This window comes from Sus scrofa, chromosome 14 (assembly GCF_054392235.1).
Source record: "Sus scrofa isolate SSC_HxYL_T2T_F1_AM1 chromosome 14, Sscrofa_HxYL_maternal_Yorkshire_Landrace_v2.0, whole genome shotgun sequence".
In the NCBI taxonomy this organism is placed as follows: domain Eukaryota; kingdom Metazoa; phylum Chordata; class Mammalia; order Artiodactyla; family Suidae; genus Sus; species Sus scrofa.
The window spans coordinates 147850011-147877291 of record NC_139396.1 but is presented as its reverse complement, the minus strand read 5'-3'; the positions used below and the strand labels follow the sequence as shown (position 1 = coordinate 147877291).

The following is a 27281-nucleotide window of genomic DNA, read 5'->3' as shown; positions in this document are numbered from 1 at the left end:
ACCTGCAAGCTCCTTGGGGACCTTCTGTTCTCTTTGAGGACAAGTGTGGTCCCAGAGCTGGGACAGTGCCAAACTTATACTCGGTGGTGAAGGAAAGCTTGGGGTGAGGTTGGGAAGTAGGGAGGAAGGAACAAATGGCAGAGAGAGGAAGAGGAGCCAGGGCCCAGATACCAGCCAGACCCGAGGGATGGAGAAACCACAGGAGGAGGGGGCTGGTCAGCTAGAGGCTGGGGGCTGGGGTCTCTTCTGTGCCCTCCCGCAGTCCTTTCTCCTTGAGCTTCTTTCTTCCCTCAGAATCTTCCGTTCCTTTCTTAATTCTCCTTTCTTCTTCTTCTTTTCTTTTTTTTCTTTTTAGGGCCACACCTGTGGCAGATGGAGGTTCCCAGGCTAAGGGTCAAATTGGAGCTACAGCTGCTGGCCTACGCCACAGCCACAGCAACACAGGATCCAAGCCACATCTGCAACCTTCACCACAGCTCACGGCAATGCCGGATCCTTAACCCACTGAGCGAGGCCAGGGATCGAACCTTCGAACCTGCGTCCTCAGGGATGCTAGTCAGATTTGTTAAACACTCAGCTATGACAGGAACACCTCCTTTCTTCTTTTTCTTCTCTTCCCCCTTGGAGGAGGGTTTTTATCATCCCTCAGTGAGCCAAGGCATGTCCTCCCAGCATGTCACATACAGGCTGTGAAGCAGAACAATCAATCGTTTAAGTAAAGAAAAGCATCAAAATCTGATCCCTCTGCAGTCAAAATCCACACCAGTCTTCCTTCCCACATTGCACACAGCCTCAGCTAGCCCAAAGCCCTCCTCCGAGTGCCCTTCCCACAGCGCTGAGATCATCCAGGGCTTCGAAGAGCTGCCTGCAATTCCCTGTGGCAACAGCACTTATCAGCATCTCATGTTTAATGCAGGCGAGCTTCTGAGACAGGAAAGCTTTCAAGATACAGCTTAAGATACATAAATGCTGCCCTTTACAGAGCAGAGTGTACAAAATCGAAGTGGGTTTTCCTACTTGAGAGTAATTGCGTTCTCATCTGTACAGATTTCAGCAAACCAGTTTTGTCAGAAGAAAGGAAAATCTCTATACCCCAGGGCCTCTGGAGCCCAGAGAGATCTAGGTCCCCTCCACTTTTGGAATCTCCCAAATAATTTTAAAAGGAAGAAATGCAAAAATCAGGTATTAAAAACTAGTGGATTGTAAATGGTTATCTTTAGCAAGTTAATATTTTTAGCGCAAAAGATACAGTTCTAGTTACAAGCTTAGTACAGGATTTGTATCAGGTAATAATTCATAGCACACCATAGGTAACAGGACAGAGGTGTAACGCTGAATTTGAAAACTTCCTTCAGTCCTGTCAGTGTATGATTCCTTTGGAAATAACATAAAAAGTCTAAAATTGAGAACTGGTGTGTGGCCACAAAGATATTGGAGACCGTGGAGGTTTCCCTTCTGTCGACATGCACATTGCCTTCTCTGAAATGAGTCCCACTGCTTTTCCCACTCTGTCACCCATCCTGCCATCCTGAGTCATTCTGGGCACTTGGCATCTTCCTCTACAAGGATCCACCCATGAGCTGCTGCAGCTGCTGACCCTCAACACCCTGAAAGAGTTCAAGGTGGAGATCAGGAATGAGGCCCTCTGTGCTCTGGGGAAACTGGCAGAACAGGTCTTCAGATAGATATTTTCGGGAGAAAATTTTATGAGCCCAGTTATTGCATCTCCCCATATCTAGGAAAGGACTAAAATCCTTCATGGTGACATCTGCTCCTCGCCAATAGCAGTAACCTTCTGCAAGATGCGTGTTTGATTGCATATACCTCCCCCTTTACCAAAATCACATATGTCCTGACACTTCCCCCAACCTCTTTGGAGTTTTTCAGAGCTATCTGAAATGCCATCTCCTAAGCTGTAGTCCTCATTTTGCACCAAATAAAACAATGCATGACTCTTAAATTGCGCATTTTTTTTTTTAGTTGGCAGTGCTCATATGCTTTATAAATGTCATACATTTAGTCCGACAGCCTTTCTTAGGCTATTTGAACCCAAAGCAGCATGCCAAGTCAATGCATTGCTGCAGAACTCTCTCTCTCTCTTTTTTTTTTTTTTAATGGACCTGGTGCTCCTTGAAGAAACTGCTGATTCTAGGATTAGGGCAAGAAATACAGGAGATGAGCCTGGAACATCTTGCAGTGCCAGAAAGTCAGGAAATGCTAAAAATCAAAAAGAAATCCCAGCATTGATGGGGGTGCATCAGCGGAGTACAGGAGCCAACTGAAAGAGCTCCCAGTGGCCCAAGTTGGAACAACTTGAGCAGCAAAATCGATGAAGCAATATTGGCTTATAACCCAAAGTAGCAGATAAATATCCATGAGTCGATATTGATACAAATGATTGAGTAAATAAATAAATTGGGGAGGGGAATATAAATTTTCTTTGGCGAATGGCAAATAATTTATGTAGACACTCCACCTTTAACAGGATAGTATTACTCCCCAGTTCTTCAGCCTGGGCTGCACATCACAACTTGCTTCCAAGGGCAGCATGGAAGGAAGTGGGAAGTAACTTTATTTTGAGAATGGAATCAAGGGAAATAAAACATAACATTAAATCAGGCCAAATGTATGGACTTGGGTGTATTTATCTGAGTCTAAATTTAATGTGTTAGCTCACCCAGCTGGAAGTGACTCTAGCAGTTTTCTTGGTTGATTTAATGATGTGTGTACTCATTGGTGGCCTACATTCAATGAGCCGAGCTGCCAGAACTTCCTAGTGTATTGTAGAGAATCCAAATACTTCGGGGGACAGGAATGTAGATTTACTTGGGGCATGAAAACCCAACCCTGTCTCTAGATGGGGTCCAGATGGCATTGTCCTCACTAAGGAATGAAGAAATATACTAGGAGAACATCAGCAGCCTTGGGAAGTTCTGTGGGTTGTCCCTTCCCCCTCCCTGACCCTGGTACACTGAGGTTCATAGGGGAAGATGCTGCCATTGAGATGGGTCCTGTCAGGACACTAGAAACCAAACATGGAGATTTCAGTAGAGGGAATTTAACATGGGAATTGGTGGCACTAATGTCAGAGAGCTGAGAGGGAAGAAGGGTCATTCTCTGTGGTCATCCAGGAGTAATCACCCAGGAAGGGCCCTGGAAAGCTGGGGCTCAGGCCACTGGGAGGGTCTGCTGCTGTGCTGCTGCTGCTGCTGCCTCTGGGAGGCCAGATGAAGCTCTTTCTAGGAGAGCTTAAGTGATACAGAGCCCAAAACCACCTTCTGAGCACCCATTGCTGAGTTGTACATCGGGAGCAGCAAGTAAACTCAAAGTTCCTTCTGCCCTCTGCTTTCCCCTTCTTCCTCTGGAGCCCCTTATGGACAAAGCCTAGTGGAAAGTCAGCTAGTAAAGAAGAAATCAATTTGTGGAATCCCAGCCCAGCATCATAAGGCAGAACAGAGAAGAGTGGATTTGGAATTGAAAGACAAGAAGATAATATCCAACACAGAACTTGCCTTATACCCTCTGCTTTAAAAAGTAAACCTCTTGGAGTTCCCATCGTGGCTCAGTGGTTAACGAAACTGACTAGGAACGATGAGGTTGCGGGTTCGATCCCTGGCCTTGCTCAGTGGGTTAAGGATCCCGTGTTGCCATGAGCTGTGGTGTGGGTTGCAGAGGCGGCTCGGATCCTGTGTTGCTGAGGCTCTGGTGTAGGCCGGCGGCTACAGCTCCAATTCGACCCCTAGCCTGGGAACCTCCATATGCCATGGGAGCAGCCCTAGAAAAGGCAAAAAGACCAAAAAAAAAAAAAAAAAAGTAAACCTCTTGAAGATGCACACTTTCTTGGACTCGCCTCTCCTTACCACAGCCAAACAGGGGTTTAGTAAATCTTGGTTCAGCATCACAAATGATGTTACTATAATCCTGAGACACAGTACAGTTCCTTTTGGACCTCAGATCTCAACATTTACGAACACAGCACTCACTGATAGTGCTTTGTGTATCTAGCTGGAAGGTTTTTTTCCACTCTAAGTAGGATCATTTCAGAAAGTCACATGAGGCGGGCAGAGCCCTGCCTTTTGTGTAAGTGGTGTAGCCTCTTGATGTCAGTGGTCTTGAGAATAGAGATGCTGAAAGCAGCTTAACCAGTCCTGTAAAATATCTTCTTTTTTCTTTTTTTTTTTAAAAAATAACTGTAAGATAGAGGGATCAACTTAGCTTCCATGGTGATGTGGGAATTTCTGAAGAGTTTGCAGATTAAAAAAAAAAATGTAATGCAGGGTCTGAGGAACCTGCAAGGTCTTTCTAAAAATAACCCCGGAACCAGCAGAAAAACTCAGCATTTACATCTCTCCAACATCTTTCTTAACCAAAAAAGGCTGATAGTGAGGATTTCTATTTTAAGACGTTAATGGCTTTGGTTGAGTGATTGATCACATAGCTCACTGGAGGAAGGGCCCAACACAATGGTCTTGTATCAGAAGGTATAGCAGTGACAATCTGTATAATAAGGACAAAGAACTTTTCATAGTGGCCTTAAAATGGTGTTGATATTGAAATGCTCAGCCTAGAATTATCTATGTCAAATTAATTACACTTCCCTAGTCTTTTTCTTTCTATTGAAATAAAAGTGATAATAAATGAGCAAAACACTACTTGGCAAGATATATATCAGCTTTTTCTTTGAAAGTCTCAGAACTCAATGAATATCAATTATATTATAAGCTATGCATGACGATTTCAACCACTAAGAACTGTGCAAATTTTATTTCAATGTCAAATTCCAAAGAAAAAACACCCAGAAATTGCTGCACACTTTTGCGTTTACGGTTTTATTCTTTTCGGGATGTGGTTTTGAACCCAAATTCCAGCGAGTCATGCGCTCCTACCGACAGTAAGAGAGAAAGTCTTACTTGAAGCTGTATCACTTTAAGGAAAATGCAGGTCTTTGTAAAATAAAGCATGTTTATTGTTTCTTGTCAAGGAGTCCAATGTACTTGGACTGTTGGGGTAAGATTTGTGTCCTAAAAGGAGATGTTTTCTTCTCAACTTCCATTTCTGTTGGAGCCCAACACTAATTCAACTCAAGAAAAAGATGTTCTATTTCCTAATCATTTCTAAAATGGAGTGGAAATAAAGATTGCAGGACTATCAAACAATGGAAGCAGCCAACAAAGATTACGCAACCGTAAAAAGCTTTGTGACTTGCTATAGTGTTGATAAGAGGGACAGGATAAAGAGATTTAAGAAGGAAAGCATATTTTAAACATGGAAGAATAATGTTTAAGGAATGGCTAATTTGTTTCCCTCTAGAAATCTCCCGTACATGGTTCTCCTGGGAAGTCTAATCAATTAAAACCCTACATGCTATTCTACTTGTGAGTGGAATGAGGAATGCATTTCTCATGCTATTACATAAATGAATCTCATCTTCAGGGCCTTGAAATATAACTTTATCCAGACTACAGCGAATTTGCGTGCCATCTCATCTTTCTGCATTACAGTGGAATTGATTTTTATGATTCCTTACTCATAAATTACAGGCCTGAGGCAGTAACCGACTTGGAGATGCTTTTGCTTTGTTTTCTCTAGTCTCACAGGCTGGGTGTGTCACTTGCTCTTTTTTTTTTTTTTTCCTTGAGCCACAGATAGTTCTTCAAGCTTGCAATTCTGGTTATAGTTCTCAACCAAAAAATGTGTTTTGAAAAAGAATGGTCTGGGAGTTCCCGTCGTGGCACAGTGGTTAACGAATCTGACTAGGAACCATGAGGTTGCGGGTTCGATCCCTGCCCTTGCTCAGTGGGTTAAGGATCCGGTGTTGCTGTGAGCTGTGGTGTAGTTTGCAGACATGGCTTGGATCCCACGTTGCTGTGGCTGTGGTGTAGGGCAGCAGCTACAATTCCGATTGGACCCCTAGCCTGGGAACCTCCATATGCCTTGGGAGCGGCCGTAGAAAAGGCAAAAAGACGAAAAAAAAAAAAAGGAATGGTCTGTTAGACCCAGGATGTATTCTTGGCTCATTTGGATTCTCTAACTTGAATATTATCCCTGAAAAGTTTAGCACATCATTGGAATTAAATATTTTGTTAAGAATTAATGAAATGACCACATGTGGATGAATTCACATAATATGGGTACCAATTGTGAAACTAAGCTGCAAGACTCAAAGGTTATCTTCTTGTGTCCTCATCCCTACCTCTTCACCTTTGCAATGACAGCAATAGTGACCCATAGTGCTATTTGACATTCTGACAGTCCTCATGGGTCCTACTTTTGAGTTAGGATTTCATGACTTAGTCAAGAGAATTAATACCTTAATGCCCTTTAAAAGAGAATCTCTGTCAACTCCTTAGTATATTGACTAGTCCGACTAGAGGGAAGAGTAATATAAAACTATAATGCATGCTGAATTTTCTTTAACTTCTCAGACTCATCCCTGGGAGATCAGGTAATTCCTTGAGGCTACCTCAAAAAGACTGAGGATAGGAAGAGAAATAGAAGTCAGGTCTCTTCATCTTACTTCCTGGCAGGTGTGACCCTTAGCCTGTCCACCTACCTTCTAGCCTGACCCCTGCCTTACATTTCGGGAATGGATGGGAGTTAGGAGACCACAGAGGAGGTTACACGTTCCATCTCTTCACACAGACCCAGTGTGTGGCTTCTGAATTCACCTCTTCTGTCTCCATCAACTTCAGCTGGTTCTCTCTTACTTAGATATTTAGGGATCTTGTGCCCCAACCCAGGGGAGAATGAAGAATGTGGTCAAGGGAGCACTGAGTTCAAGCCAGGAGAAAGGTTTGGTTCTACAACATTTTTACTAAACTAGATCTTACCCTTAATATTCAGATAATTTTTTTAAGCTTTCTTAAATCTTTTGGTTTTAATATTTTCAATTAACTTTTTGCCTTCCCTTTATATCAAAGTTCTAGAAAGAGGTATTTAAATCAGAACAGCTAAATTACTATTCAACAACTGAAAAATATGGGCCCAAAGGCACAACTATTTGCACTAGTGCTTTATACCAGTCTCAGAATGAAGAAGGTGAAACAGTTAATCACAGTAACTATAATAGAACACAGAACAGTTTTCCATTTCTTGCCGACTTGACTTTATCATTCTGACCTCTTAGAATATCTGGCTTATCTATACTCATAAGTAAGAATATAATCCAGCCAAGACTTGAGTTTTTGTTTTTTTTAATATATATATAATGATTTTTTTCCATTATACCTGGTTTACAGTGTCTTGTCAATTTTCTCTTGTACAGCAATGTGACCCAGTTACACATACATGTATACATTCTTTTTTCTCACATTATCATGCTCCATCAAAAGTGACCAGACATAGTTCCCAGCAGGATCTCATTGCTCATCCATTCCAAAGGCTATAGTCTGCATCTTTTAACCCCAAGCTCCCAATCCATCCCATTCCCCCCAACCTCCTCCCTTGGCAACCACAAGTCTATTTTCCAAGTCCATGAGTTTCTTTTCTGTGGAAAGGTTCATTTGTGCCATATTTTAGATTCCAGATATAAGTGATATCATATGGTATTTGTCTTTCTTTTTCTGACTTACTTCACTCAGGATGAGAGTCTCTAGTTCCATCCATGTTGCTGCAAATGGCATTATTTTGTTCTTTTTTTATGGCTGAGTAGTATTCCATTGTGTATATATACCCCATCTTCCTAATTCAGTCATCTGTTGATGGACATTTGGGTTGTTTCCATATCTTGGCTATTGTGAATAGTGCTGCAATGAACATGCGGGTACATGTGTCTTTTTCAAGGCAAGTTTTATCTGGATATATGCCCAAGAGTGGGATTGCTGGGTGATGTGGTAGTTCTATGTATAGTTTTCTAAGATACCTCCATACCGTTCTCCATAGTGGTTGTACAAGCTTACATTCCCACCAACAGTGCAGGAGGGTTCCCTTTTCTCCACACCCCCTCCAGTATTTGTTATCTGTGGACTTATTAATGATGGCCATTCTGACTGGGGTGAGGTGGTATCTCGTGGTAGTTTTGATTTGTATTTCTCTAATATTCAGTGATGTTGAGCATTTTTGCATATGTTTGTTGGCCATCTGTATATCGTCCTTGGAGAAATGTCTATTCAGGTCCTTTGCCCATTTTTCAGTTGGGTTGTTGGCTTTTTCGGTGTTGAGTTGTATAAGTTGTTTGTATGTTTTAGAGATTAAGCCCTTGTCTGTTGCATCATTTGAAACTATTTTTTTCCCATTCTGTTGTCTTTTTGTTTTCTTTTTGGTTTCCTTTGCTGTACAAAAGCTTGTCAGTTTAATTAGGACCCATTGGTTTATTTTGCTCTTATTTCTTCATGCTTTGGGAGACTGACCTGAGAAAACATTTGTAAGGTTGATGTCAGAGAATGTTTTGCCTATGTTCTCTTCCAGGAGTTCGATGGTGTCTTGTCTTATATTTAAAGTTTTCAGCCATTTTGAGTGTATTTTTGTGCATAGTGTGAGGGTGTGTTCTAGTTTCATTGATTTGCATGTAGCTGTCTAGGTTTCCCCATTTTATGTTCTTGCCTCCTTTGTCAAAGATTAATTGACCATAGGTGTCTGGGTTTATTTCCGGGTTCTCTATTCTGTTCCATTGGTCTGTCTGTCTGTTTTGGTACCAGTACCACTGTCTTGATGACTGCGGCTTTGTAATATTGCCTGAAGTCTGGGAGAGTTATGCCTCCTGCTTGGTTTTTGTTCCTCAGAATTGCTTTGGCAATTCTGGGTCTTTTGTGGTTCCATATAAATGTTTGGATTGTTTGTTCTAGTTCTGTGAAAAATGTCATGGGTAAATTTATAGGGATTGCATTGAATCTGTAGATTGCTTTGGGTAGTATGGCCATTTTTATAATATTAATTTTTCCAACCTAGAAGCATGGAATATCTTTCCATTTCCTTACATCATCTTTAATTTCCTTGATTAATATTTTATAGTTCTCAGCATATAAGTCTTTCATCTCCTTGGTCAGGTGTATTCCCAGGTATTTGATTTTTCGGGGTACAATTTTAAAAGGTATTGTATTTTTGTATTCCTTTTCTAATATTTCATTGTTAGTATACAGAAATGCGACTGATTTCTGAATGTTAATCTTATATCCTGCTACTTTGCTGAATTTGTTGATCAGTTCAAGTAGTTTTGGGGTTGAGTCCTCAGGGTTTTCTATATATAGTATCATGTCATCTACATACAGTGATACATACCTATTTTGATACCTTTTCTTTCTTTTGTTTGTCTGGCTGCTGTGGCTAGGACTTCCAATACGATGTTGAATAACAATGGTGAGAGTGGCATCCTTGTCTTGTTCCAGATTTTAGTGGGAAGGCTTTCAGCTTTTCTCCACTGAGTATTATATTTGCTGTGGGTTTGTCATAAATGGCTTTTATTATGTTAAGGTATGTTCCCTCTATACCCACTTTGGTAAGAGTTTTTATCATGAATGGATGTTGGACTTTGTCAAATGCTTTTTCTGCATCTATTGAGATGATCATGTGGTCTTTGACTTTTGTTAATGTGGTGTATGATGTTGATTGATTTGTGTATGTTGAACCATCCTTGTGAACCCGGGATGAATCCCTCCTGGTCATGGTGTATGATCTTTTTTTGGATTCGGTTGGCTAAAATTTTGTTGAGAATTTTTGCGTCTACACTCATCAAAGATGTTGGCCTATAGTTTTCTTTTCTGGTGATATCTTTCTCTGGTTTTGGAGTTAGGGTGATCAAGACTTGAGTTTTATTTATTTTCTGCTTTTTAGGGCCACACCCCCAGTGTATGGAAGTTCCCAGGCGAGGGGTCTAATGGGAGCTACATTTGTCAGCCTGCACCACAGCTCATGGCAACTCCCCATCCTTAACCCACTGAGTGAGGCCAGGGATCGAATCCACATCCTCATGGATCCTAGTCGGGTTCATTAACTGCTGAGCCATGAAGAGAACTCCAAGACTTGAGTTTTCGATTTTCCCTTTTTGGTGACCTCCAACACTACTTCTCCCTGGGCTGTCATGCTTGGGTGTTGTTGCTTTAACACCATTCCTCAATGTGTAATGTATTTTTATAGGCACATTGCACCAAGACTGTGACTTCTCGAGGGCAGAAATGCTTCTTCATATTGTTTTCCTAGCACCTTAAAACTTGGTTCATAGGAAGTTCTCAATAAATATTTGTTGGGTACAGCAAATTATTTTTTTGGTTTGGTTTGGATGACATATATTTCTGACACATTTTTAGAAATGTGAAATCTCTAAAGCACACAACAGTCAAATCATAAGAGTATGTAAAACAGGCTTAGATGAATATAATGAATGAATATAATGTGGCTAATGAGTAAACTTAAAAACCAGTTTCTTGTGAGGGAGGCCCATAGGCAATAACTTTAATTGGCCTTAGACCAACTAAAACTGATTCTGTTTCTTCCATGGAACCTCTGGCATCAGACTGTCTTACAGTATTTTTGCCTTTTCTTTTTTTGCTAAAGAGATAGAGCTTTTATTTGAGAGTTCTCTAACAAAATTTCATCCTTAACAATTTTAATTCTTTAAATTTCCTTGAGATAACTAGTTTTCTAATGAGACACTGCAAAATTCTGATCCAGGTTTATGGACTGGGGAGCTGATTATGCATTCCTAAAATGCAGTTTTCTTTTGAAGGAGTTCAAGATGAGGTAATTTCAACTCTTCAACGCCTTAAACCTTATCTCTCTTGCATTCTTCTTCTTCTTCTTTTTTTTTTTGTCTTTTGTCTTTATAGGACCACACCCACAGCATATGGAGGTTCCCAGGCTAGGGGTCTAATCGGGGCTGTAGCCTCCAGCCTACACCAGAGCCACAGTAACGCCAGATCCGAGCCTCATCTGCGACCTACACCACAGCTCACGACAACGCCGGATCCTTAACCCACTGAGCAAGGGCAGGGATTGAACCCGCACCTCATGGTTCCTAGTGGGATTCGTTTCCGCTGCACTACAACCCGTCTCTTGCGTTCTTAAACCTGTTATCTTCTTTATTTCCTTCTAAAACTATTTTGAGTAACTTTGGCTGAAAAGAGTCATGAGTCAGTGGGATTAATAACTAGATTTTTCTCTTTCTCATTGTGCCATGTATTACATGTTTCTTTCAGTTTCCAATTAAGGGACCTTGGCAAATACTGTGGTGAATGGAATAAGCCTAGAGTCTAATGGCTTTAAAAGTCAGTTAAAAAGTGTTTATATGCGTTATAAATCTATTAAGAAATAATCCCTACAAGGAATTGTATTTCTAAGACTTATACAAACATGGCTTTCTTTAGGGATGTGATTATTAAGAAGCAGGGTGGAAGATACATATGAGGCTCACCCAGGAAGATTTCTTCAAGCTATATATTCCCCCTCTACAAATACTCTCACATAGTCCTCTTTGTTCTCTCTCTGAAATGAATGCTAAAATGAACCTTTAACTGTTGTCTGCATCATCCTTTCATTCTTTTGTTATGAATTATTGTTTTAGACTTATCAGTGAATGAAATGTTTCCATTAGAATTCTACAAAAATGTAAGACGACATTTCGTTTAAATTGCATTATTTATTTTCAGATGATCCCTCTTAGTCCTGCATGCATTGTTAGCACAAAAATTGAACTCGATTACAACCTCCTTTCAAGAGATAGTAGGTACATAATCACCATCTGAAGAGTTTCTTCATAGATGGCCCAAGAATTCCAGGCCTTGGTAACACTGTCAGTAACCTATACAATGTTCAATAGAAAAATTTACCAAATATCCTTTGTTTAATGTAAACAAGGCAGGAGGCAAAACAGAGTATTGTAGTAACACTATTTTACAGGGCCCAGAAATATGATTATCTATCATGTTTTAACACATCGTGTCACAATGACATGCATATTTTGATTAATTGTACAACCCAAAATATAATTACCATATAAATCGTGGTTTTAGCACTTCACTGTAACTTCTGTCAATACCTATAAACTTCATAATTAAATGGTAATTGTATATTAATGCAATAATTTATGGAAATATGTTACCATGAATTATGAAGTAATTCCGTAACTTGTGCCCCGTAAAATTAGGTGTAATAATCTTTACACTAGCAACAGTGTAAGCAAGCTAAGGATTTTGGTCCTTATAGATCTGTACACATATATACATACATATACACCCACAATAATGTACAATTAAACCAAAAAGCTATGAATCCACTCACAGCTTCTATATTGCACAGACAGATACATTATGAGAACATGACATAGTTAGAATGTGAGTACTACAATGACAATTGGCTAGCTAAGGACAAATCTTGAGTTCTATCAAGTAAAGAATGTGGCTCATTACAAAAAAATAAACCCAAAGACTACACTGTTAGAGAGAAAGTTTAAAAAAAAAAAAAGAATGTGCATATGTATTTATACCAATGTGCAGCAAGGCTGAAATTCAGTTTGGGACTTGTTATGGCCATCGGTTTTTAAGCTGGTACTTCCCACCTGACACAGTGCATTTCAGTCACTGTTTTGCAAATACTGAGTAAAAGAAATAGTCAGCTTCTGAAAGACAGTACGAAAATGACTAGTCTTGTAGGACAATGGTTCACTAACAAATCCAGCTCACTCTGAGAACTTGTGCTGGCTCTAGGTCTGAACTAAATGTGAAAAATAAAAAAGAAAAGACAGAAACAAAAGAGAAACAAATTATACCTTAAGCTTTAGCTGATTACAAATCAAAGTCATTACAATAACTTAGGAAAATAATTACGTCTTAAGAAGCAGCATACACACACAAAAATATGAGTTAAAGCTTTTCTGAGCGTGGTTTCATGGATTAGCTATAAGGTCCTACTGGTGAAATCAAGGGTAAAATAGTATTTGGTTTGAGAGGTAACATCATTGCCATTACTTACACCTACTGAATACAACGAAAACATTAAGAAATATCTAATATCTCTTAATGTCTTATTTTAAATACATCTACATTAAAGTAGACTATAACTACATCTAAAAATGGAGATGTTGCAGTGTTTCTTGCATCAATAAATACAGCAAACAGAAAAACGCTTTCCCATCATTAAAAATCATTTAAAGAAAAACATGTACAGAGTAACTAGCTCCCACCTGTTTCTTCATTGTTTTGTGTAATAAATTCTTAGGGTGAACAAACAAAGACTTGCATTAAATTAGTCTTTTTGTTGTTTTTAACAGCGGTAAGCAGTCTAGAATCAATGGTATTCATAATTTTTTGATATTTTGCTCTTAATAAATAGCAAAAACTAACTACAAAATAAATCAGAAAAATGAATACAACAAAAATAGCAGTAGGTGTAAAATATGCTTCTGTGCACGTGCCACGCAATGTACAGATGCAAACGTGCTGCACAAAACAACTTCTTTGAAGGGGCAGTGACAGCTCCTTTCAGGCTGGAAGGTTTGCTAGTCTGCTCCCCAAATATCAGTCAATGGAAAGATAAAGGTGAAAGTGCTGCTGCTTAATATTTCAGCTAAGAACAAAACAAAACAAAACCCCAAAAAGCTTAAAAGCAATATTTGAGTGATAAGCATCACTTAAAGGAAGAATAGAAAGTGGATTCGCAAACACCATTTTAGTTAATCAAGTACAAGCATGCTGTGCACAGCGCAGCTTTGCCAGCTACTCACACCACACCTTCCTACACACAGACCCTTTCACACATGCACCAATTTACCCAAGTTCTTTCATATGTAAACAGGACAGACTGGCTGGTTGGTTTGTTTTTAAATCTCTTTAGAATGATTTAAAACAAAAGACTGAACAAAATCAAAAGAAAAATGTAAACATTCAGGAGGCCATTGGCATTCTGATTGCTGCCACCTACACGCACTACCACGTATTTCAATAAGAAAATCAAATTATGGAGCAATTTTCAGGGAGGGACAGAGAGAAAGGGGAAAAAAAAGGGTCTCAACCCAATACATGTTAATTACCCTAAAAAATACTCCTTTAGCAAAACTACCAATGGTGAACACAAATTCAACGCTGTTGCAAAAATGAAAAACTTTAAATAAACTGGGACCCATACATGAAAATCAGTCACTAACATGGCTATGTGCACGGAGAGTAAAAGAATGTTTCTTTAAAAAATATATCTATTATATTAATCAAGAATTTCTTTATCATATTAAATTGTTATTCTTAGAAAAGCTGAAGAAAGTTAATGATGCTCTACATTTTTGTCTTGTATTATTAACTCATATAATGGTTCCTGGATTGTACTGTTTTCTCATTTACAGTTTGTTTTTTTTTAATGTTTTGTTTGATAAGAATTCTGACTTTAAAAAGTTATAAAATTAGTTGTTTTTTTTTTTTTTTTTGCTACTTATTAAACGAAAAGAATATAAGCATTTGAGTCCCAGAGAATGTCAAAATGCCTCACTACCTAAAAGGATAGCAAAGTAACAGAAATATCATCAAAATCATAACATCAGAAATTCTGCAGCTTTTCACACAGGCATTAGGAATGCTTATTTCCTGAAGTCCCTTTGATTGTATCCTGGATTCAAGGACGTGCAACCTTATATAGAACCATTATGGTAAAGCCGATGAAAACAATATCACACAACATTTTACTGAGAGCAATCCATTCAATGGGTTCTGAATGGTTCTGTCCAGTTGATAGCAATGCTTCATTTGAAAAGGCTTTTTATCCTCTTCTGACTGGGTGGAACTGAGTCTTTTTGGATGAAATGTACACAGGTTAGTTGAAAGATGCTGTTTACGGTGTGGAGGCGGCATGGTATTTCACAAATGCAATAGCCGCCAGCTCCTTACAGAACTCCTCCAACACAATCACACCCTCCAGCAACGTGATGTGGTCAATACTGGGAAGGGAAGGCAGGCAATAAATCAAGATATGAGCAGATCATCAAGTTTGGCAAAAGTTTTAGATAAACAACACGTAGAACACCGACTTACACGGGGCCTTCGGGTTCCAAACCAAGTAATCGCTTTCTGACTAATAGAAGCTTGGGAGTAAAGTCTTGAATTCGCTGGATTCGAACCATGAGGTCTCCAACAACCTGAGTCACAGAGACAAAGGAGCTCAGTTCCTGAACAGCTCCACGGGGATTCTCGGGATTAAAAAAACTACTCCATTTGCTATGACGAAATGAGGACTGTCACCCCTCACATAACAATTCACCATTCACATAACAATCTTTGACAAAGGACTCATCTATTCCTTAAAATACAAAAGTTATATATATTATTTAAAAGCATACATCTTTCTTTTTTCCTCCACTTTCTGTAGTAAAAGTTACTTCTAAACAGTAGATATATTTCTCATTATGTGACATTAATTACACATTAACTGGTCAGGTGTATCAATCCTAGAGAACATGACAAAGCTGATAACTCACCCTGACAATCACTGAGAAGAGGGATCTACAGCCAGAAGCAAGGTTCACGTAAGGATCCAAAAGGTACTCGTGTATGTGTGGATGAGGGAAGAGAGAAAGTCTAGATAACACTGACGTCACTTGCAAATTTACATCATATGGCTGTGGAGAGGGAAAAAGCAAGACGATAATTGGACATTCTGTGTAATGTATATATCTGAGTACTTAATTTGCCATTTCAACTTGTCCTTTTAAGAAAGGAAAATCTACCATCTTATTTCTCCCTCTACATGCTCTGCTACAATGAAAGTATCTATAACTAAATTAGCTTTACCCATGCAGCTCAATATCAAAAAAACAACCCAATCAAAAAATGAGCAGATCTGGGAGTTCTCGTCTCATGGCTCAGTGGTTAACGAATCCAACAAGGAACGATGAGGTTGCGGGTTTGATCCCTGGCCTTGCTAAGTGGGTTGAGGATCTGGCGTTGCCCTGACCTGTGATGTAGTTTGCAGACGTGGCTCAGATCCCACATTGCTATGGCTGTGGCGTAGGCTGGCAGCTGCAGCTCCGATTAGGCCCTTAGCCTGGGAACCTCTATATGCCGCAGAAGAGGCCCTAGAAAAGGCAAAAAGACAAAAAAAGACAAAAAAAAAAAAAAAGAGCAGATCTAAACAGAGTGTTCTCCAAAGAAGACATACAGATGGCCAAAAAGCACATAAAAAGATGCTCAACATTGCTATTAGAGAAATGCAAATCAAAACTACAATGAGAGGAGTTCCTATCATGACTCAGCAGAAACAAATCCTACTAGTATCCATGAGGACTCAGGTTCAATTCCTGGCCTCACTCAGTGGGTTAAGGATCCAGCAGTGCCGTGAGCTGAGCTGTGGTGTAGGTCGCAGACATGGCTCAGATCGTTGAGTTGCAGTGGCTGTGGCGTAGGCTGGCAGCTACAGCTCCGATTTAAGCTCTAGCCTGGGAACTTCCATATGCCTTGAGTGCGGCCCTAAAAAGCAACAAAACAAAACAAAAATACTACAATGAGGTACCACCTCACACTGGTCAGAATGGCCATTGTCAAAATGTCTACAAACTGTAAATGCTCGAGAGGGTACAGAGAAAAGGGAACCTTCCTACACTGTTGGTTGGAATGCAAATTGCTAAAAACCGTTATGGAAAACAGCAGTATGGAGGTTTCTTGGGAAACTAAAATTAGTACTACCATACGATCCAGCAATCCCACTCCTGGACATATATCTGGAGAAAACCATACGTTGAAAAGATACACACACCCCAATGTTCACTGCAGCACTATTTACCATAGCTAAGACAGAGAATATTACTCTGCTGTAAAAAGAATGAAATAATGTCCTTTGCAGCAACATGCATAACCTAAAGATTATCATACAAGTAAAGTAAGCCAGACAAAAGACAAATATGTGATATCACTTATATGTGGAATCTTAAAAATAATGATGCAAATAAAGTCATTTGCAAAACAGAAATAGACTTACAGACTTTGAAAACAAGCTTATGGTTACTAAAGGGGAAAGACTGGGGTTTTACAGACAAAAGGTTTGAGGCTAGGCTCCATAGCTCACTAGTTAAGTCACGTGAACTGAAACTAAGGGCTCCTCATTTATACAATAACACAAGGAACTGTCTTGCCTGTCATTCAGGGTTACAGGAAGAATGAGTGAGACACTGTGCATGAATCACCTCTGCACTGTGAGGTGCTATCTGGTGAAAGAAAAGAATAGAAGCATTTCAGGATATTCTATCTCCAGTGTATCCTTTTGTGTCAGCACGCTACAGACTGAAGGGGAGAATGCTCAAGTGTGATAAGGACTCAGAGAGGAGCTTTCCAATCAATTCAGAGACTTTTTAAAATTTAGAAGCCTTTTTGGTGCTTTTGGTCAAAATTTCTAAAGATTATTGACTTGATACTGATTGTTAATGTCTGGTGTGTTAGTTAAATCAGATCCAAACTAAGCCTGGAAAATTAGCACCAAAAAGACCACATACTGATGAAACCCACTAGACAGGAGGTTTACACAGCCACGATGTATACAGCCTGACCCTCAGAGTAACTGGATTGAAATGCTTTGGTTGTTAAGTATTAAAGACCGACCAACCAACAGTGAAACACTAGACATTCAGCACAAAAAAACAGACTTTACTCTGTGTCTTTTATTAATTACCATCAGAAACAGCATGACTGAGGTCCAACACAGTGAAATACTTCTGATTTATCATTTCTTTATGTAGCTTTCTGGTTATTGAAGACAGCCTGCTTGTGGAGTAAACTGCTTTTACGACTCCCTATGTTTAATAAATATTTAACTAGAATGCTAAAAAGAACAAGTACTTTAATATACAATTTTAAATTAATTCTAAACTGACTAACTCAGTTTCCATGCTGAGGCAAGTTTAATGCCAGATTGTTTTATGTCAAGTGTCCATCCTCATGTGTAAAACATTTCAAAGCTCTAACGTCACTGTGTTTGCCAAGAAGAGAGGGAAAGAAGGAGTCTATAATCCCAAACTCAGTTCTCCTGACAGTCAATGAGAGACACAGCAACGTACTAGCTGATGGTGATTTCTATCTACCTTGGAATAAGTACAGTCCTCTTTTTAATTTCACCTCGTCCTATGAAAATGAGTATCATTCACAAGTTCTTTGTCTGAAGAAGCAGGTTCATCTCATACTGCTGTGTAATTTTAATGAGACTGAAGCATTCAACATTCCATCTGAAATGATATTTAAGGTCTGAATTAAACCTGAAAAGTTCCGCTCTATCTATATTAAGTGTACTAACTGAAAGGCAAGCACTCTAGGCACTGCCAAAAGGTATGAGGGCTGTTAGGACCATGGCCTAGAATGAGAAGTAAACATACAATTTTGTAACAGCTGTTAGGCCAAAAAAAATTTTTTTTTTTTTTTTTTTGTCTTTGCCATTTCTTGGGCTGCTTCTGAGGCATATGGAGGTTCCCAGGCTAGGGGTCGAACCGGAGCTGTAGCCACCGGTCTACACCACAGCAACTCGGGATGCAAGCCTTGTCTGCAACCTACACCACAGCTCACGGCAACGCCAGATCGTTAACCCACTGGACAAGGGCAGGGATCGAACCGCAACCTCATGGTTCCTTGTCGGATTCGTTAACCACTGCGCCACGAAGAGAACTCCTCCCCCCCCAAAAAATTTTAACACAATGAATGCATCAGAAACCCACCAGTTGTTGACAATCTAGCTTTATGAAAACATCATCAAATGGAAAAAGAAAACAAAACTACTGCCATGGTGAATGGTAACAAAATAATTATTACCTGATCAAGAATTCTTCCCATTCTGTCAAATAAAACTTTCAAAAAATGACCTTCGAAGAAAGCTGCTTCTAAATTGCACTTTTCCAATGCTTTTGGAGATCCAGGCCACTCCCATCTTAAGCAGATAGCACAGTAGTCCCGGAACTAGGGAGAAAGCATTTGGATCATTAAAGAACTAAGCAAACAGAAACTGAGATTAAACAGAAATAGCTTCTCACACAGGTAGAAAAATCCCCTTGAATGCTAAGTGTGTGCTAAGTGTGAGGGGCCGTGGGAGAGGGAAGAAGGATGAGGCAGGTAACACCCTAACAGAGAGAGGCACAGGGGAAGGTCATGGGCACCATACCAACATGCTGATGAAAAAGCAGGCAGATTTTAACTTTACCAAAGTATCCCTTTCACTGCTGTGCTTAAGCTCTTTCCTTTAGAGAGATTTAACCCTTTACTCATTGGCATCAGACTTCAAGAGTATTTAAAATGCAAAGTACGTCTTGGCCACATTTTCCAATGTCTTCTAACATGCCACATGCACTATATTTAATACGTAAAATGGGTGAAGAGATGCACATCATCTGAGAAGGCATGCTTGGCTTTCCCATGATGTGTTTATCCAGGCACACTGCACATTGTCACCAGGCGCAGCATGAAAACTGTTCGCTACCATGGCAATGAGAAGAGGACAACACACAGAGAGAGCAAGTTTAGATACTTCTCTTGCAATTTCACCGGGTACATTTTATGTTTGTTCAATCTACTAAAATAGTCAGGGCTTGTGTTTTGTGTTTTTGTCTTTTCTTTTTTCTAGTAATTCATTTTCCTTATATTCTACGAAAGCACTGGTCTGTGACAGATTGGAAAGAAGAGGAAACTGGTCCTCACTGCACAGAGTTTACCAGAGGAATAAACAATATGTATTTTTTTTTTTTTTAAGCACAAGAAATTTTCTCTAGTAAAAAGAAAATTTAGAAGTCTTCTATGATAAGTAATTTACTTGAATTTAAACAAAAGAAATTTAGGGCATAGTTTTCTTCCATGTTCTTTCCCTTTTCACATTCTCCTTGTTCAATAAAGCAAAGTTATTTTGACATCTCTAGTTTACAGAATATCTGAGATTAAAATAAAACATATTCTCAATGCGAAGCACTAACTTCAGCTTTTATTTTATTTTATTTTTTGTCTCTTTAGGGCCGCACCCACAGCATATGGAGGTTCCCAGGCTAGGGGTCTAATCGGAGCTGTAGCCACCAGCCTACGCCAGAGCCACAGCAACACCAGATCCGAGCCCCATCTGTGACTTACACCACAGCTCGCAGCAATGCTGGACCCTTAACCCACTGAGCAAGGTCAGGGATAGAACCTACAACCTCACAGTTCCTAGTTGGATTTGTTTCCACTGTGCCCCGACGGAAACTCCAACTTCAGCTTTTAAAAGAAAAACATATTTTAAATGGTTAAAAAACCAACTTCTTCAAGATATTGTGAGTTTTAAACTATTTGGCTTTCAATAGACAATTTTCTTTCTAAAATCACATCCTAATATTTCATAATGCATTTTTAGATTAACACTTCTGAAATTGAGCTAGAAAGTAATAGTGTAAAAATTTCCTGTTCTTTTTGTGTCTTTTCTAATATTTCTGAAACAATCGTAACTGTAATCAGAATATGGAAATAAAACTTTACAGAAGGAATCAAAGTAGTTTTAAAAACCAATCGGTACTACTAAGGTTGGTAGTACTTTTGCTGCCTCAACTTTATGTTACATGCATATATTTGCTACTCCATTACTCTAGTTATTCACATGCTAATGTGGACTTGAATTCAGGCTTAAAAGCATCATGAATAAACTACAGGCACATGCAAGTCAATTATCAATAAAAACACACTTCGGATCAAAGGATATAAATGCAACAATAAATGCATATTTTTTTGACATGAGACATTTCAAAATTTGGTAAAATGTAAAATGCTCCGCAGGGGAAAGGTGACTGAGGGAAGGCCATTTATTCTAATAACCAAGAGGAGACCTCTGAGAAAGGAATTAGGTGAGGTGGAAAGCTGGGATGCAGGGGATGAAGAGACAACACTTGCGAATGACTGCTGGATAAGAAGTGATGGAGATGAGAAAAGGATACCAGATATCAGCCTGTGGGCTGTGAGCAATGGCGGGCGGTGGGAAGAATCACTTAAAAATCATGCTTTCTTTCCATCAGGAGCAAGGATTTGGGGGAGATGTAATTTCAAGGACAGAAAGGGAAGAAAAGGAGAGAGGGAGAGAGAAAGAAAGAGGGGAAGAGAGCATAAAGAAAGCCTGAGATAGAGAGATACAGTGGGTGAAAGGCAAAGTCAGATCACTGGCAGGAAGTTAAAATGCTGAGGGCAGAGTTCAGGTCTTGCAGTGGAAGTGAAACCTTTAGAGAAATGACTGTGGGGAACGTGACCAGGATGTATGTGTGCATTCTTACTAGATTTCATGTCCAAAAATTAGTTACTTCACTTACCTGCCTATGAGCATCTCGGAGGTAGGTGTCATATCCAGTGCCCTCAACGTGGTAGGACGATTTGGCTTCATCCGGTACCAGACAGAGAAAACTTAAATGAAAAAAGCCATAATCAAGGACACAAATACTCTCACAATTCCCTATCTTTATGTGTATTAAAATATTTTGGCCATCTTCAATTTAGCCAAGTATTAATGCAAATGGAAACCTGAAAAGTAAAACCGTGTGTTCTTAAGTCGTATAATTCACTGATTAAATACTGTGTCACTGTTTTAAAGGTTTCATTAAAAAATTTTTCATTCCGGAGTTCCCGTCGTGGCGCAGTGGTTAACGAATCCAACTAGGAACCATGAAGTTGCGGGTTCGGTCCCTGCCCTTGCTCAGTGGGTTGATGATCCGGCGTTGCCGTGAGCTATGGTGTAGGTTGCAGATGCGGCTCGGATCCTGCGTTGCTGTGGCTCTGGTGTAGGCCAGTGGCTATAGCTCTGATTGGACCCCTAGCCTGGGAACTCCATATGCCGCGAAAGCGGCCTAAGAAAATGGCAAAAAGACAAAAAAAAAAAAAATTTTTTTTTCATTCCACTTAAAGTAGAAGCAAGCAGAAGACCTGACACTTTTTACATTACAGGATGACAGACTATCATATTTGTTAGTCTCAGGAACCTGGCTTTTAAGTCACTGAACCTTACATTTTTAGGCACCCAAATTTTGCATCTTGCACCATATGTAGTTTTCTCTAGTCAGCTCCCAGAACCAGGCACAGCAATGACAGGATTGCAAAGGAAGAAAAAGAAGAAAATTGCCAGGGAAAGGGCACTTTAAAAAAAATGTAAAACACAAACTAATAAAGGAAGAACCCTCTGCTTAGCACATGTGAATACATGGTTAATAAGTTCAATTCGTCAAACTGGAAATTCTCAGTGTGGTTCCAATTGGGAATTACTTAAAATTATTTACATTTTTTTTTTTTTTAAGTAGGGTACTCTAAAGATTTATTTAACTACTGTTACTCATTTTTATGTTTATACTAAGTAGAGGAATCGATTGTTGCCCCTGGGCTGTCACTTGCTACATAAGCATTTCAAAAAGCTGACATAATCTCTAAAGGGAAGATTGAGTTCATAATATATCTCTGTATCGATCGAAGAGCAGAGCTACTGTATGTTATAAAAAACAAGTAAAAGAGTTGTAAGTCAAATTTACAGAGCCACTCACCTATTTACAATTTTATGGACTTCAGTTTTCCCATCATTTTTGGGGTGGTCTGGAGTAGTAGGAGGTGAAGAACTAAGCCACTCTTGGTTTGACAAAGTGTTATCTGGTGAAATGTCAGTAAATAATGGATCTTCTTCCAGATCTCTGAGTTTAATTTAATGATGTATAAAAAAACATTTTATTATACTTTCTAAACCAAACAATTCTCTGCTATGTTCTTAGAAAACATTAATGTTGCTAAGGAAAGAATTAAGGAATAATGAATGCATTTATATCTTATAGAGAAATTAACATTTTAAACTAACAAACTCAAGGCCATATTGATTTTGCTTGGATAGATACTACCACTTGTAATTTAAAGGGACAGTAATATCAAGGACATCTAAATTTAACTTTTTAAAAAACTTTTAAACTGTTAAGACATTTTTTTTTTTAATGAATAAGGAAGAGAAATAAGAGGGGAGAAAGTTACAATTCTATAAGAAATGCTGAACTCACAGAGTTGGATAGAAACTTACACTGCTCCTGCTATCAATCCATTCTCCATGACATCTTTATCTTCTGGGCACACGGGTTTATATTCTGTATAATTTCTTTCTTCAAGATTTCTTAGGACTAAGTTGTAAAGAATGTGCTCATTGGGTTTTTGTAAAAGATGTTCAAACATCCTTAATGTCATTATGCTTATCTGAAACCAAGAATGATAAAGGGTAACTGAAGAATACTTTAAATAAACCATTCTTCTTGCTATCCCGTAAGCCATGCTTTCAATTCTCTCTCTCTCTCTTTTTTTTTTGCTTTTTTTTCTGTGACCCACACCACAGCTCACGGCAATGCCGGATCCCTGACCCACTGAGCGAAGCCAGGAATTGAACATGCATCCTCATGGATACTAGTTGGATTCGTTCCCGCTGTGGCATAATGGGAACTCCCATGCTTTCAATTTTCAAAATAAAAAGCCACATAAAAAAAGAGGTTCTATTCAAAACACCACAAGTCTATCAAAAGCAGAATGTTAAAGAATCTACATACAGTTCTCAATAATTACATAGCTTACCTCGTCAGATATGTGATCACAATGTTCAATTAACCTGTGTCTTAAAGGATGTCTGCTAATTTCTGCCAGAGTTTCTGGTTCCCTTTGTTCTCCAAGGATGAAAAACACCATTTCTTGAAGCAAAATGTCAGAGGTTACTTGCCGAACAATGCGATGAAGCAGAGCAGTTGATGTCAGAATACCCATCTCAGAACTGGCATAACAGACAGGTAATTAGTGGGCAAAATGAACACATGAACACAGTGATTTTTTGAATTTCTAAGTAAACAAGCCACTCACGTTTGCATTAACTGAGGTTCCATAACACCAATAAAAAATCTTTCACGAACAGCTTTGGCAAGAGCAACAGCAGCAGTCTATAACATAGTATAAATATCATTATTTATTTTAATGGGAAATAGAGAATAATTTATAATCAGTAATCAGTTTGCACTCTATCTGAATTAATGTGGAAAAACAAACCTGCCTATTGTCCATCTTGATGGCGTATAAACCCTAGATTAGATGTTAGCTACCAGGTCCTTTACATGTTATCTAAATTTCCAAGAACAAAGACAAACAGGATAAAAATACTATCCCAATCACTTACTGTATTAACATCTCCCGAAATAGGAGAAATGGAGGGAGGCCAGTGTTACCTTGTGAAGGGCTGTGCTGTAATACTTAAAGAAACACAGGGGCATTTTATGTGAATCTCTGCCACAGTAGCGACCCGAGCCCCTGCAGTGACAATGCCAGATCCTTAACTCACAAGAGAACTCCTTACCTCTGAATTTATAATGACAGTGAAATACCTTCTACTTAAGTTAAGACATGGTACAATTGTATCTTCTTTAGAACATCTTAGTTTATGCTGCAGGTAATATGTAATCATAAATTTCTGATTTTATAAGGCTACTTTTTCTTAATAATCACAAAATACAGGAAGGGGAGTAAAGAATTTAGAGAAGGAGTAGTATGGACAGAGACGCTTTTCTTTGTTGTGCCAAACTCCTCAAGTGGCAGGCAGAAAGGTTGATTTCAATTAGGAAGTGACCTGGGGAAGGCAGTGATCCCAATGGAGAAGAATATTTTCTACTTAAAGAGCACCTTGCATTACAACAGTGGAATGCATTATAGATGGTGGTTAACCTTAATCACTTTCTAATAAAATGAATTAGCTAACCAGAAAAAAAAAAAAACACAGAGGCAGAACTTGAACTGTGATTTGTTCCAGAGCCATAACACCCCCCCCCCCCCTTTTTGGTTTTGTTTATTTTATCTATTTTACTAACTATGCTATCCTAAGACAATTAAGACACATTCAGGGATATAAATTGAGGATTCAAATTTCACTTAGTGGACATTTACATTTTTAAGCTATCAATAAACAACAAAAACATTCAAACCTTTTGTGCTTCCTTTATGAGTTGATCGCAATAATCAAACCAGGAAAGAAATGAAATTAAGGCTCGTTTTCCTGGAAATGCTGAAGCATCTTCTTTATGACTGTATGAGTCCAAGCTATAGGACACAGAAGAAATGAGAAGCATGAATCCAGTTCAGCACACATGGGGAGATGGAGACGTGTGAAAGAACACACAGTGTGAGACCTTTACCCACGTGACACTGGATGACAGTCAGAACAGGGTTTTAAAGCCAAAGAAGAGAAAACCTTCTAAAGAAAAGCTGTGAATAATTTTCACTCAGTAAGTGGAAAGAGAGACTGAAGCAGAACGGAGCCACAGCAGAAAAACCATGCAGACAGCTCCTCATATTTCCACCAGAAAAGTCGAAGGTTCTCAGTCACTAGGATCGAAGGAAAGGAAAGGAGAACCTGCAAAAAGAAATGACTGCTCTGCTTCTCTTCCTGCCTTAAAATACAACACAGTAGTGAAGTTATTTAACAAGTGGGTCTGGCCTACAGATCCTGACAGAACACAGGGTGGGAAAAAACAATGAAGAACCAAGGGAGGGTTAAAAAAAAAACCATGAAAGGTTATTATGTCAAAGTATTAGCCTGCTTTTAGGTGGTGGGATTCTCCTGCTGCTTTACATTTTTTAGTAACTTACACATTTTCTACAGTAATTCTATTTTCATATGATAGTCAAGGAGGGAGCCCTAAAAGACCGCGGGAAAAGGCTGAGAGAGAGTAGGAGGTGAGGCACCACTGCCCGAGGGGCTGTAGAGCCGAGTTAGAAAAAAGAGGATTCCTTCTTTCAGGGTTTGGTTTTGTTTTGTCTTTTTTTGTCTTTTTAGGGCCACACCCGCAGCATATGGAGGTTCCCAGGCTAGGGGTCTAATCAGAGCTACAGCTGCTGGCCTACACCACAGCTCACGGCAATGCTGGATCCTCAACCCGCTGAGCGAGGCCAGGGATCGAACCCGCAACCTCATGGTTTCCAGTCAGATTCATTTCTGCTGGGCCATGATGGGAATTCCCTTGTTTTGTTTTCTAAATATAGTCAGATAAAGGTATTGATCTGAAACAGTTAAGGTCTTAACCAATCACTATAACAGGCAAAAGAAAACTAGCCTGACTAGTTTTATCTATTTTACTAACTGGATTGTTTCCATGCCAATGCATTCCTGATTATATATTAAAACAAGTCCCAAAAAACAATCCCATTTAATGATCACAGGTAATGTTATATTTTTTAAAACTAAAGATTTTTCAAAACTGTCATTGCAAAATGAAAATGGATTTAAAAGTGTAGGGTTAAAAACGTCACTTGTATGGGAAAACACTAATAATGGCTCTTACCCCCAGTTAATTGCTTCCACTGTTTCAATATCGAGGGGGTCCACTGACTGAGGTAGGGCCCTGTAGAGGGAGGCCAGTCTGTCTGTGAGCAGTTCGCACAGGCAGGTGCTCTGCGTGAGGCACTTGGCGGCTGCCGGCTCCGGCAAGCTCACTAACAGCATCAGGCCCTCGCAGGCTTTCACAGCTATTCGGCCATCCTGAGGGGAAAAAACACAAACTCCTTCAATGCCTGAATTAGATATGTCAGCCTGTTTGGAAAAATTGAACTTGAACGGATTTAATGTGTTACACTAAAATAAAAATCGTTTTTGTTTATTTTTTCCTGTGCATGAACTGTGATTAGGTTGTGGGGGTCAAGATAAAAAGGATGACTCACAGGACTTCTAGTAAGATTTAACAAAGAGTTCACTAAGTTGTAATCCTGGTTGGGACGAACGACCGTGGCCTCTGGCAGGGCAGCGACGCTGAGGCCGTCCAAGCCTGCGGACAGGTCATCTATCTGCTGAGGAGGCTCCTCTTCTGACTCCGTGCTTTCCGCTCCGGAAGCCCCAGACAGCTCCTCGGGCCGAAAGCACTGCCCCGTGTCTGCGGACAAGGAATCCTGGCCTTTCGGGATGTCTTCTGAAGTTGCATTTGCTGCTTCTTTGGAAGCCAATGATTTCAACTTATTCTGAAAAGAATACATATGTTGCAAGATTCACATCAAAAGCCTTATATAACAGAAATCACATTGAAATGGGTTTTTCTAGGATTTACAGTCAATATCTAACCACTGTAGAAATGGATTAAAGTGTTATGGCAAATGAAAATACTCAGACTTAAACTGTGTTGTTTTTTTTTTTTTGTCTTTTTGCCATTTCTAGGGCCGCTCCTGCGGCATATGGAGGTTCCCAGGCTAGGGGTCTAATAGGAGCTGTAGCCACCGGCCTATGCCAGAGCCACAGCAATGTGGGATCCGAGCCACGTCCACAACCTACACCACAGCTCATGGCAACGCCAGATCCTTAACCCACTGAGCAAGGCCAGGGATCAAACCCACAATCCTAGTTGGATTAGTTAACCACTGCGC

At 39.5% G+C, this 27281-nt stretch overlaps 1 protein-coding gene and 1 long non-coding RNA gene across 4 annotated transcripts in view; one reads left to right on the top strand and one right to left on the bottom strand.

Annotated features, from left to right (window-relative positions):
- LOC102160539 (uncharacterized) overlaps nucleotides 1-27021 on the top strand; it is an 81950-nt gene extending 54929 nt beyond the window's left edge. Inside the window, exon 3 of one of the 2 annotated variants that reach the window (XR_014826334.1) lies at nucleotides 23236-27021. This is a non-coding gene — a long non-coding RNA (uncharacterized LOC102160539). Of the gene's footprint in view, nucleotides 1-9265; nucleotides 9409-23235 lie in introns of those variants that run through there. The other variant, XR_014826336.1, reaches the window with a different exon arrangement.
- The window catches only part of FHIP2A (FHF complex subunit HOOK interacting protein 2A), a 37335-nt gene continuing 21603 nt past the window's right edge, over nucleotides 11550-27281 (bottom strand). The window contains exons 6-17 of one of the 2 annotated variants that reach the window (XR_014826264.1): nucleotides 26589-26882; nucleotides 26213-26409; nucleotides 24857-24971; nucleotides 23748-23824; nucleotides 23469-23661; nucleotides 22930-23099; nucleotides 22412-22514; nucleotides 21197-21287; nucleotides 18699-18842; nucleotides 15389-15529; nucleotides 14946-15049; nucleotides 11550-14851 (exon numbers count right to left, since the gene is read on the bottom strand). Coding sequence is in view for 1 of the 2 variants with exons in the window: in XM_001929362.7 (XP_001929397.1) it covers nucleotides 14746-14851; nucleotides 14946-15049; nucleotides 15389-15529; nucleotides 18699-18842; nucleotides 21197-21287; nucleotides 22412-22555; nucleotides 22930-23099; nucleotides 23469-23661; nucleotides 23748-23824; nucleotides 24857-24971; nucleotides 26213-26409; nucleotides 26589-26882 (1776 nt within the window). In the remaining variant the exon portion in view is untranslated. Of the gene's footprint in view, nucleotides 14852-14945; nucleotides 15050-15388; nucleotides 15530-18698; nucleotides 18843-21196; nucleotides 21288-22411; nucleotides 22556-22929; nucleotides 23100-23468; nucleotides 23662-23747; nucleotides 23825-24856; nucleotides 24972-26212; nucleotides 26410-26588; nucleotides 26883-27281 lie in introns of both variants that reach the window. The other variant, XM_001929362.7, reaches the window with a different exon arrangement.